This window comes from Danio aesculapii, chromosome 13 (assembly GCF_903798145.1).
Source record: "Danio aesculapii chromosome 13, fDanAes4.1, whole genome shotgun sequence".
NCBI classification, from domain to species: domain Eukaryota; kingdom Metazoa; phylum Chordata; class Actinopteri; order Cypriniformes; family Danionidae; genus Danio; species Danio aesculapii.
The window spans coordinates 2,957,657-2,970,986 of NC_079447.1; the positions used below are offsets into that span (position 1 = coordinate 2,957,657).

At 40.8% G+C, this 13,330-nt stretch overlaps 1 protein-coding gene across 1 annotated transcript in view; it reads left to right on the forward strand.

The window, feature by feature from the left end:
• The window catches only part of arid4b (AT-rich interaction domain 4B), a 159,693-nt gene that overhangs the window by 4,511 nt on the left and 141,852 nt on the right, over nt 1–13,330 (forward strand). The window contains exon 2 of the mRNA XM_056470555.1: nt 7,594–7,653. Coding sequence (XP_056326530.1) covers nt 7,648–7,653 — 6 coding nt within the window. The 5' untranslated portion in view covers nt 7,594–7,647. The remainder of the gene's footprint in view (nt 1–7,593; nt 7,654–13,330) is intronic.

Genomic DNA, 13,330 nt, shown 5'->3' on the forward strand with positions numbered 1-13,330 from the left:
TCTCGCTCACTGAATGCGTTGTACTACGTGCGTTGCGTGCGTCCAAACCCAAAGCAACGAGAACAAATGCCTGACATCGCCTGCCCGTACTCCTAAAAGTTGTTTAGAATTAAATGTTTAGAGATGGTGTGACAGCGTGTACCTATGTGTGCCTTTGATGCACCCCTTGATTCTTCTTACGTCCTTGTCGCAGCACCAGTGGCACTGAAATTAGGCACAGAAATTCATATGCTGATTTGATCCAGTACATACCGGTTACAAAGGTAGCGGTGCTATAATGGTACCGGGTTTCGGTACCCAACCCTACTTTTAAAGAGAATAAATTTAGTCAAAGGCTGCTGAAACTTTGTCTGAAAGGCACTTTTGATCAACTATTTTATGAACTTGTTCATTCAGTATGAAGCTGAACGGTCAGATGAACTTGGAAACAACATACTCTGCCTTTAATGCAGTGTGCGTTCCTATTGTGTACAATCTCAGAACTTCAAACTAGCACACAGTTGGCGTAGCTTTGTTTAGTTGCAACTAGGATTGGGCGATGTCGACCAATTTGGCATTGTACGATGTCTAATGTGAAACATCCCGTTGGACGATGGCATCGTCGTCGTAGGTGGCGGTAAATTATTTATTTATGAATAATTAATTAATTCATAACAAATTAATTATTTATAACCTACAGTTTCAACTACCTGACCTGCATGGTCTTTGTTTTACCCATAACCAAATGATAAATAAATAAAGATAAGTTACGCACAAATTACCACCTGTCAATTGGACTCATGAATAGGCAGAGTGATCTGTGTTGTTATAATGGCGTCCACAAACTTGGTTGGTAAAAAAGGTGCACAACCAACAGTATCTGAGGTTTTCACTAAAATTAAAAGTACAAGCGTGAAAGCGAGATATTGAAGCAGTGTACTAACCTGCTGACTGCCTGAACCCGCTGTCTAGACCGTGTGTGTCTGTGTCTCTGTGTGTGGTCACGTGATGTGTGTTGTCAGTGGAGGGCTGTTCAGAAATGCTAGATGAAACGCCAGTGTGGATGTGGATAGTTTTCATTCTAAAATGGCATTTTAAACTGAGACGTGTAAACGGGGCCTGTCTGTATTTTTCGCTAGCGGACTTGCGAGGCGGAGGATCGCGATGCCGGCTCAGCATCGTGATGTCTATCGGCCATCGGCTATGGACAATGGCATCGTCTATCGACTCAACCCTAGTTGCAACAATTTTGTACTGTGCAGAAACACAGTGTTGAGAATCCTTTACGATTAATTAATTGTGACGAATTAAAGCGCGGTTCGTAGTGAAATCGGTTCATCGTTGCATCCCTAATAGTGAGCATCCCAGATGGCTGTATTACTTCTTTTAAATACACAAATAATCTGCCACTTTCTAATAACCAGGCAATTATGTTTCTGTTGTATTTCAGTGGGTTATTACAGTTGTTAACAGTAATTTCAGCAATTGTATTCGTATTATCTTGTGATGTGTGAGTAATGCCATATTATTACTATAATTATTATGTTTTACTAGCAATCAAAAAGAGACTGAGGGATATACAAATACAACACAGTCAGTCTTTTTTGTACTATTATTTATTAACACACCAATTTACCAACCTCTAATAGACAAAAGCTTTATAAAACAGTTCTGAATAATATGTGATCTGGACATTTATGCAAATCGAACCATCAAAGTATGATTTTCATTCATGTTAAACTGAAATTCAGTGTCTAACCTGAGTAAGGATCATTGTATGTCATAGTAAAGCATCTGCAACATGTAAGCTATACATTAAACTAGACATCAATCCAGTATTCAAGTGATTGATTGGTTTAGCATTATGATTATATGATTGAGCAAGCTTTGTAACTGATTTGAAATTCTGATGCTGCATAGTAGACTTCTCGTCAGCACTCTTGAAATTGTTAATCACAAGTGTATTAGATTTGAAAGCCGCTCACACACAGCTTTAATGCTCTGGTACAGCAGCAGAATGAAGTATATCTCGAGCTGCAGACGTCTGTGCCTCCAGGTTAGCCACACAGTTCGCTTTCATTTGCAGAAATGCAAACACTTAGCTCGAATCAATTGGTTGCATTGTCAATTAGTAATTTATTTAAGAGATTAAGCAAACTAAGTTGTAACACTTGGACAATACACTGCTGTGTTTTCACCAGGAACACACCCCTACACCCCTAGGCTGGTTGGCTGGTTTTAGCAGGTTGACCAGGCTGGTTTTAGAGGGGTTTTGGCCATTTCCAGGCTGGTGTCCAGCCATTTCCAGCCTGATCCAAGCTGGGAGCCCAGCCAAATCCAGCTGTGTCTAGCTAAAACCAGGCTGGTCAAGCTGGTTTTAGCTGGTCATTTTTCAGCCTGTCCAGCTAAGACCAGGCTGGAAATGGCTGGAAACCAGCCTGGAAGTGGTCAAAACCCCTCTAAAACCACCCAGCCTAGGCTGGTTCAAGCTGTTTTTTCAGTAGGGGCTAGCTATATTTAAAGGGATAGTTCACCCAAAAATTAAAATTCTGTCATCATTTTTCTGTTCTTCATTTTTTTCAAACATATTCGACTTTCTTTGTACAGAACACGTAGGAAGATATTTTCAGGAAGCTGAAAACCTTTAACCAATAGCCGCATTTCCACTATCGGGCCAGTGCGAGCCAGGGCTTTAATCGGGCCAGGCCGGGCCAATAGCCCGGGAGGTTGAGAAATGAGGCCGAAATCATGTCGCGTTTCCACTGTCGTGCTAGTTGCTCGCAGCGCGTCACGCAAACACCGCCCCCAGAACGTCCCCCGAATCAAACGTCACACAACCCGTCACACAACCCGCCCACTTCAGCGGGAACAAAAAACTCAAATTATAACCACAAACACAACCTGGCATCACTACGAGAGCTGGAAGATGGAGAACACCGAAGCGATTGCTTTTTTACTGTTTGTGGTCTGTTGGTGTAAGGTCAGACAGCGATTCCTGGATAAGGACATTCGAGTTCGGCGGCATTTACTTCGAACACAGATTTTGGCTGCAAGGCGCAAAAGAGCAAAACAAATGTAAGGGAAGAAAGCATCTTGTCTCCTCTTTACCTGACAGGAAAACTCCGCCTTTGTACGTAACCCCGCCCCGAAGCCCCAGTTGGCCCTCCTTGGCCCAAGGTATTCGGCGGGCCGAAAAAGGCCGGACGCTGGCCCCAAGGAAGCCCCGCTTTGGCCCGATTACGCCCCGGAAGTGATAGTGGAAACGCGACTGGCCTTGGCTCGCCCTGGCTCGCTCGCTTTAGGCGCGATAGTGGAAACGCGGCTATTGACTTCTGTAGTAGGACAAGGAAATGCAGTGGAAGTCGGTGGTTACAGGTTTCCAGCTTTCTTCAAAATATCTACCTTTGTGTTCAACAGATGAAAGAAACTCATGTAGGTTTGGTTTGTAACGACTAAACTGTGAGTAAATGATCATTTTTGGCTGAACTATCCCTTTAATGGACAAATCATTTGATTACCACTGAACGTTTCATTTCAAAAATACTAATATTTTGCATAACAAATCTAAACCATTTGATTTGACTCTATCTGTATCTCACAGTTTTGGTGAAGATGGCTGGTCATCTCTGTTATTCCATGTAGAGCTAAAGTAATTCTCATTTCTTATATCAAAAAGCCCACTTTCGGCATGGTGGCTCAGTGGTTAGCACTGTTGCCTCAAAGCAAGAAGGTTGCTGGTTTGAGCCCCGGCTGGGTCAGTTTGCATGTTCTCCTCGTGTTGGCTTGAGTTTCCTTCGGGTGCTCCGGTTTCCTCAACAGTCCAAACACATGTGCTATAGGTGAATTGATTAATTAAATTGGCCGTAGTGTATGAGTGTGTATGGGTGTTTCACAGTACTGGGTTGTGGTTGAAAGCATCCGCTGTGTAAAACATATGCTGGAATAGTTGGCGGTTCATTCCACTGTGGTGATCCCTGACAAATAAGGGACTAAGACGAAATGCCAATTGGCCCAGCTGGGACTCGAACTAGCGACCTTCTTTCTGTGAGGCCACAGTGCTAACCACTGAGCCACCGTGTCACATTATCTGAGTTCTTCTTGTAATTTCCCTGATAATAATGTTATGATGCAATGCCTTTGTCACTGCTTATTAGCTATGATGAAATATGTTGAGTGCTTTATTAAAGCCAAACTATTTCACAGAAGGACTTAATTCAAACCCTGAATTAAGAGTTTCAAACCAGTGAAGTGAGTTTTGAATCAAGTTATTGATTATGTGTGATTTGACTATAGCGTAGCTGGACTGAGAACTATGGCTGAAACACGAACGCCTTTAAAGATGACAGTAGACCACCAGATCATGTCATTCTCCAGTTAGAAAACTCTACATTCCTTTATAATACTACAATTCCCAATAAAAACTGTATGATATGTTGGACGTTTTCAGTTGTGTAGCAGCAGAACTTGTCATAATGTGCAATATTTCATGCATGCAAGGATCGCTGGTCTCACTCTCTCCCACGCTTTGTCCTAAAGCCACTACTGTATGCTTGGTGTTTGGCCGGCGGCGTGCAGGAATTACACTTATTAATAAACTATACTTACATGCTACTTCAGAGCGAATATTCAGTGTAGCAATGAACATTATAGGGGGCGCGTCACAGGCTGTCATTGTTCAAAAATGGCCCAATGTGAATATAAAAGCAACTTCAGCTCAGTAAAGCAGGCTAGGTGGAATAGTGTGGAGCTAATAATATGACAAAACAGTCTGAATTGTGAATTGTGACCTACTTTCTGCAAAATCTGAATTTCTGGTTTAGAAGTTTAGAATATTGATCTTGACGTTCTGAATATCTTGAAAACTTGAAACTGTATTTTTACAAACCCAATATCTGCAGTCTATGAATTCAGATTTGAAGTTAAAAAATACATAATAAATCTGGCTTAAAAATTCAGTTGTCTTAAATATCAGATGTTCAATATTAAAGTTAAGAAATTCAAAACTTTTTTTAAATGCCATATAATATTTAGTTTTATTAAATCACAATTGTCAGTAATTCAAATTAACACAATTCAAATTCAGATTGTTTTGGCATATCATAAGCTCCATAGTATGGCTTTGTTTACTAGAGGTGTGAATGGTCTCACGGTTCGGGTACGATTATCATATCATCGATTCGGTTCAATTCAATATCTCGGTGCATTGACGATAGTGGTGGGCAAAGCGAGGCTTCGTGAAACACTGAAACAGTTGAAGCAAATGTGTCGAAGCTTCAAAACGTTTCGAAACCCCACTCTACAGTGACGCCTAGTGGTCATTTTTATGTATTGCACTGGAACAGCTTCAGCGAAGAACAGTTGAGCAAATTGAGGTATTAAACCCCACTCTGTAAGTTCAAATCCTCAAGTGATGTAGTGGAGTGGTTAGGGTTCCAGACTTCCATGTGGGGATTGTTGGTTCGAAACCAGGCTGATACAGTTATTTTGAAATGCTTTAATATCAGTTAGTGATGCTTTGTTTGTGTATCGTTTTGTTTCAACATTGGTCTGACATCCGAATAAACACTTTGTGAATAAATATGGCTTGTTTTGGTCATAAAACAGGGCTGTTGCTAAATCAGATACAGTTGTGGACAGAAGTTAACAAGAATTATTTATATTATTCATTAAATTTCCCATTTATTGTATTTTATTAACGTCTACCTCAACCCTAAACCCAACCATCACAGTACTGTAAAAATATTATTGTTTTACAGTTACAAAAATTATGTTAAATTGATGGCGTATCTGCAGCTGTATCTAGACTACACCATAAACAGTAACATGATTAAAATATATAAAATCACGATTTTGGAGTATTTGTACATTCTAACCCAATTTGTACATTCTAACCCAAAAGTCAGATGAAGACTGTAACAACATAAACACTCACAGTCCACTTGGCCATACGTGACAAAAGCTTACTTATGACCCTGTCAGTCAAATGCAGATTCTCCAAGTCTCGAAACGCTTCTGAACTGATCGATGGTTTGAATCGCTTTAGTCACCTGACCAGGTGTTTCGAAACACTTTAGTCACGTGACCTGGGTGTTTCGGATCATGCTTCGGCACAGTGTTTCGAAACACTTGCGCTTCGGGATCTCGACACTGTGTCGAAACGTCAGTTTCACGTCAGTCATCCCTACTTGATGATGCTTTCCATACACAGTTTTATATTTTACTTTACAGGTGCTGTTCACGGATGAGTGACACTGATAAACAACAGCGGCGCAGTGTTGCCAGATTGGGCAGTTTTCAGTTCGACTGTGTGGGTAAAAAAAGACAGTCGGGTAGAGAAAATTTGGGCAGTTTTGAATCTGCGTGCTCCCCCTGCTTATGTTCACCTCTACAGAACCAAATCAACACCCCCCGGTCTTCACTTATAAACCGGTTATGATCTCCTGATCTCCCCAAGAGATGCTATGCTATCCCCTCCCCCCCACCATCCTCCATTTTAGACCGCCTATGATAGCCTCCAGATTTCTAGATGGTTGTTTTTGCATTTCGGCGAGTTTGCATAGTTTTTGGTCTGGAATCAGTCAGCTACATCTGGCAACCCTGCAGCGGCGATCACAGCTTATCCGTGACAGACGCGGTGGAGAAAAGAGAGAGAGAGAGAGAAATGGAGTTCACTTTCATTCTCTCAATCGCAGTGAAATAGGGGCTTCTGCTGTAAGTGTCAGTGAAAGACTGTCCAGCAAACACACACGCTGTGAAAGTGTGCACAGTTTCTGCGTTTTTAAGTAGTTGGAGCGTTGTAAACACTCGCGCTCGTCTCCCTCGCCATAGTAAGCTACAGTGACATAGCACAAATGAGATGAATGATGTCAGTACGGTTATGATTATTACTGAACCGATACTGAATTGTCCGCGTCTGCACCAAAGAAACAATTCATTTTGACACCCCTACTATTTACTGATGTTTTGATGTTGAACTAAATAAAGAATCTACATTTATTGATGCTGTAAAAGGCCCTTATGAAACTGAAAATAGTCTCATCAATCTTTCACTGGGAGATTTCAGTGGCTGAACAACACTTCTGTGCATATAACCCATTCATAACACAATCTACATCAGCTCTGAGTGACTAAAATAGTTGATGACCTGTCTAACAGAAACACTTCAGCCATGGTGTCGTCCTTCCTCCAGCGTGCAAAACTCCAATATTGATTCAGGATTTGAAAAAGTTTTGATTCAGCATTTGTTTTTACTGCTGTCTCTCTCTCTCGTGTGCAAACGGCGCAAACGGTGGATCTGCGTGAACGGCTGCAGATGTACAAATCTACAATTGCTACCAGACAGTTTTGGCTAATTTTCAGAATTATGGGAATTGTCGGCACAACAAATTTTAATTGGATTAACATTTTATTGTCTTATGCCTCACCCAGAAAATATATATAAATACATTTAGATCATTTACTTTAATCATTACTAGTGGAATGTGAAGAGACTTTCAACCAGCAAAACAAAACATGTTTCTGCAGACAATCACCTACTGCACCTTTAATATGAGATCAGACATTACACCAATGCAATCTGTTCACTCAATATAAAGATGTTTTTATGTCTTTCAGCTCAAGACCTGAAAGTGAGTTCAGTCAAGAGGATCACCGTCACCGTGGACGGAGATGAAGGTAATAATCTGAACTTTTGAACCACTGTGTAAATATAAAATGGTGTAGACCAAAGGTTTATTTAAAGGCGAATTGTACACTTGCTGGCCACTTTATTAGGTACACCTTACTAGTACCAGGTTGGACCTTTTTTTGCCTTCAGAACTGCTTCAATCCTTCCAAAGTGTGCCAAGATAATATCCCCCTCACCATTACACCACCACTACCACCAGCCAAGGCAGAATGGATCCATGCTTTCATGGTGTTGATGCCAAATTCTGACCCGACCATCCGAATGTGGCAGCAGAAATGGAGACTCATCAGACCAGGCAACGTTTCTCCAATCTTCTATTGTCCAGTTTTGGTGAGCCTGTGTGAATTGTAGCCTCAGTTTCCTGTTCTTAGCTGACAGGAGTGGCACCCGGTGTGGTCTCCTGCTGCTGTAGCCCATCCGCCTCAAGGTTGGACGTGTTGTGTGTTCAGAGATGCTCTTCTGCAGACCTCGGTTGTAACGAGTGCTTATTTGAGTTACTGTTGCCTTTCTATCAGCTGGAACCAGTCTGGCCATTCTCCTCTGACCTCTGGCATCAACAAGGCATTTGCGCACACAGAACTGCCGCTCACTGGATATTTTCTCTTTTTCAGACCATTCACTGTAAACCCTAAAGATGGTTGTGCGTGAAACTCCCAGTAGATCAGCATTTTCTGAAATACTCAGAGCAGCCCGTCTGGCACCAACAACCATGCCACGTTCAAAGTCACTTAAATCACCTTTCTTCCCCAATCTGATGCTTTGAACTGCAGCAGATCATCTTGACCATGTCTACATGCTTAAATGCATTGAGTTGCTGCCATGTGATTGGCTGATTACAAATTTGCGTCAACAAGCAGTTGGACAGGTGTACCTAATAAAGTGGCCGGTGAGTGTATATATATACTTTGGTTTACATCAAACTACGACTTTGCTGATTGGTCATGCGGTTTGTGTGAGCTGATTTTAGTATTTGGGATGGTCTGTTTTCCTGGAGATGTGAAATGAGTGTGGAAATGAATGCTGGCTTGTCAACCTTGATAAAAGCTTTCGATTCTGTTTGGATTTCAGTTGCTCCAGAAGATGCTTTAATTGCATGGTTTTAGTTTCAGAGTTGGCGTTAAGGTTTGCTTGGGTGATTCAACTAAGAACACTCAGTTCTTTCCCAAGTGTTTTATTTCATGTTGATCCTATGCTGTTTGTTCATACAGGAATCTCTAGTGTAAATATTGTTTTATGGTCAGCGTTGAGTTCAATTTTGTTGAATGAAGTACCCACAAGTGTACTTATTTATTCTAGATTGGGTACAGAAAACATGAACACTTGCTCTATTTTTTGGGTCTGTGTCTATCAATAAATGAATAACTGTAGGACAGGTAATCCCAGCTTCGCAGTTGTTTTCAATGTAAATCATTTAGGCTTTGCTTTTGTTTCCATGGTGACTCAGAACCAGATTGTTAGGCGTAGAATTAAAGCGAGGTCCTGCGAGTGCACTTAATGCATATTATATTGACTAAAATGAGTTCAGTAACAGGGGAAGTGGATATATATCGGTGTACACTGAAATGAAAGCATGTTTTAGACTGCTCGGTTCTGAACTCAAGGGCTGGTTTACACTTGTCATTCATATTCATTCTGTGCTCAGATTTTGTCAAGGAAAGCATCTCTGATCTGGACTCGTTCATGAATAGATGCAGGTTGGGGAATGGTGGAAACTCAAGGATTTTTTCTTTTTAAAATCAAGTGAGTGCCATTTTGAATGCTTGCCATGTAGGAGATGCTGAAATACACATGAGATGTGAGTGCAGTGGTCAAACACATGTGTCTAGCATGTTTACACGAGGTGTGAGACACTCTTTGGGAGTACAGACAGATGCTCAAGACAGTTCTGGAGGGAATAATAATACTGAAGCATGAAGATTTTTATTTACTAAACCTATATGAAGACACATTTAATTGGGTGAGTGGAGGGCCCTACGAATCTGCCATTATATATCTTTGAAAACAGGTGATAGGTTAAGGCAAAGGGGTCATAAAAGAGCATGAGAGAGGACTTGGGGATGCATTAGCCGCGTTTCCACTATCGCGCCTAAAGCGAGCGAGCCAGGGCGAGCCAAGGCCAGTCGCGTTTCCACTATCACTTCCGGGGCGTAATCGGGCCAAAGCGGGGCTTCCTTGGGGCCAGCGTCCGGCCTTTTTCGGCCCGCCGAATACCTTGGGCCAAGGAGGGCCAACTGGGGCTTCGGGGCGGGGTTACGTACAAAGGCTGAGTTTTCCTGTCAGGTAAAGAGGAGACAAGATGCTTTCTTCCCTTACATTCACATTCTTCCCCTACATACACATGCCGCCGAACTCGAATGTCCTTATCCAGGGATCGCTGTCTGGCCTTACACCAACAGACCACAAACAGTAAAAAAAGCAATCGCTTCGGTGTTCTCCATCTTCCAGCTCTCGTAGTGATGCCAGGTTGTGTTTGTGGTTATAATTTGAGTTTTTTGTTCCCGCTGAAGTGGGCGGGTTGTGTGACGGGTTGTGTGACGTTTGATTCGGGGGACGTTCTGGGGGCGGTGTTTGCGTGACGCGCTGCGAGCAACTAGCCCGACAGTGGAAACGCGAAATGATTTCGGCCTCATTTCTCAACCTCCCGGGCTATTGGCCCGGCCTGGCCCGATTAAAGCCCTGGCTCGCACTGGCCCGATAGTGGAAATGCGGCTATTGAGAACCATCTGTGTCAGAAAGGCATAAAATGTAAACAACACATGTTGAAACTGTCATGTATATTTGAAAAGACATACTGTATGGGGGAGAAGAGTCCAGTTTAGATGTTTGAAACATAGATACTAGTCATGATTATTGAATGTGAACTGTATGTGGAAAAACGGTGATGATTATATTAGATCTGTACATTTATGAGGATCAACAAGAAGAGGGGTCTTTAAATAGGGGTCGTAAAGGAGTAGGAGCTGGGAGAGGCCTGTTTAACCAGTAAATAGCTGTGAAAACACAAAGGTGGGAGGAAGCAAGGATAAAGGGGATAGCAAATTTGGGGGACATGGGATTGTCCTTGAGTGAGACTTGAGATGGGTCTGCTCCAGGCTGCTTTTTTGGGAAATATTCCAATATTCTTCTGATATTCATAACCCCAGTCTGAGCTTGATTTAGTAAGAGAAAAGCCAGAAACCACAACAAGCACAGCGATGATGCACTGACGGCTGAGGTGTTTTACAGTGAGCAAAACAACATCTCAGATCTTTTACAGTGTGCTGGAATTTAGGGCTAGGCATGGGACGATAACCGTTTTTAAGGTATACCGCGGTTTGGAAAAGTCAGGGTTTTAAAACCGTCTAAATTTTCTGTAATACCGTTCACAAGGTATGTGTAAGATGTTTTTATTCACTTTTTTTTTGTTTTTTAGGACAACAGTATCTCTAGCAGAAAAAAATAACCAAATATGCCGTTTTAAATTTGAAAGAAATCTGTGTTTATGAAACAAACGAAGACGAAGTCAACAAACGAAGACGTACACAAACGAAGTATGTGTAACTTAATTCTAATGTACAAGAAGAACGAATAACATCTGAGGTGAAGCGCTTTAAAACAAGTCTGCTATCGTTTATGCTTTCGCAATAAAACAATCAATTCAGCTGTTTTCACGGTTTCATTTTAATTCATTAACGAAGCGTGACAGTCTTTACAAGATATTCACAGCACTGATAGTATTCTTAGATTACATTGGAAGAATAAACTCGGTCTGAAGGATGAGAGAGCTCAGAAACCTGTTGAGTGAATGGAGAGGCTCACAGTGATGCGCGATTTATGAAATGAGAGTCTGCATATATGGCCTATTGGCCTATTCGTGCCAGTCTGTGAGGTAAAATTAAAACACCGGATATAACAGAGATAACCGTTTTTAAGGTATACCGCGGTTTGGAAAAGTCAGGGTTTTAAAACCGTCTAAATTTTCTGTAATACCGTTCATAAGGAATGTGTAAGATATTTTTAATTCCCTTTTTTTTTTTTTTTTTAGGACAGCAGTATCTCTAGCAGAAAAAAATAGCCAAATATGCCATTTTAAATTGTAAAGAAATCTGTGTTTATGAAACAAACGAAGACAGCAGAAGTCAGTGATTAATTTTCATTATTTAGCCTGACATGTTTACTAGGGCTGCACGATTCTGGCTAAATTGTGAATCACGATTTTTTTGCTTAAAATCAAGATCACGATTTTCTCACGATTCTGTAAATGCAAAATAAAGGTTAATAGCTAAAAGATTAGCCTATTATTTTTATTGTTAATTCTCAAACATATGGTAAAACAACAACAATAATATTAGCTGGATTGTTTTTATTAACACTGTTTGTAAGTGATTTGTCTCTTTATGTGTTCGTTGTATCGTGAAATGCTATTACCCTACTTTAATTGCCCCTGGTGGGATTAATAAAGTTGTTAAACTCAAACTTAAACTTAGGCCTGTGTGTAGCTCTACTGTTGCTTAAAATGCAAAATTTTGTATAGTCATTATGGTGGACTTGAATAGACTTTCAATATGTCCAGTTTGTTAAATCACAGTAAAATGATGACATCAGAATTTAACTATTCATAATTATAAAGTTGATTTATTATGTTTGTTTAAGACATGTGCTTGTCTTTTGTCATTGACAACATTATTAGACCATTATATTTCCATTTTAAATATAGGCTAGGGTTGTTATACTGACACAGTAAACATTTATTCATCCACAACACTATGTGGCTAAGAAAAAAAATATATCAATAAATCAAATGCTTGTCGTAATCATAACTCTAAAATGCCATATAATCATTTAAATGATGTGCGCACGGGTTTCACTTTCACTTTCGAATGCGGCTCATTTCTGCAGTCACTGTGATTAAAACACACACACATGCTAATCAAACCTCCCGCACGGCCCTCAAACGATCGCTCTGTGCAACAAACTTAACGTCATTTACAACTTTATTAGCTGTTATTCACAGCCTATGTAGGTTGTGTTCACTAAAGTAGGCGTCATAGACGGGCACGCGCACCTTCTCTGCAGTAAACAAACAGTGCGTCAGCTCACGTGTGATTTTTGCGACCGCGAAAACATCATTACATAAAGACCGAAATGACATTTTTGGTGAATTATACCTTATAAATACAGTATGTGACACTTTTAATGCCATTTGAAGGTGTCAATGTTGCTGTGAAGACTTGTGCGACTGCCTTGCTTCTCTCCTGTCCTTGAAAATATAATTGGCTGAATCGTAGAAACGCTGAATTAAGATCGTGTGTAGGGTCGAATCGAGATCGTGATCTTTTTTTCGATTAATCTTAAACTCAGAGATCTCTAACAGAGATCTGCGCATAACAGGGTTTTTATACGTCCCGCAATATGCAGTGTCAAGACGGTGACTGACACCATAAGTAAGGTAAACTGAACACACTCGATGATGTAATGAGTGGACGCGTCTCACAGCGCAAACCATAACTTAACCTTTAAATGTCCATGCTTGATCAGTCATCCATAAGGTCTATCGATTAAAGGGCTATTGACAATCAATCGATCATAAAGTAATCGTAAGCATCCCTAAATAAAACATATTAAAGGATATTTCACCTTAAATTCACCATTAAAAGGAGAGTTCATCCAAAACTGACCATTAAC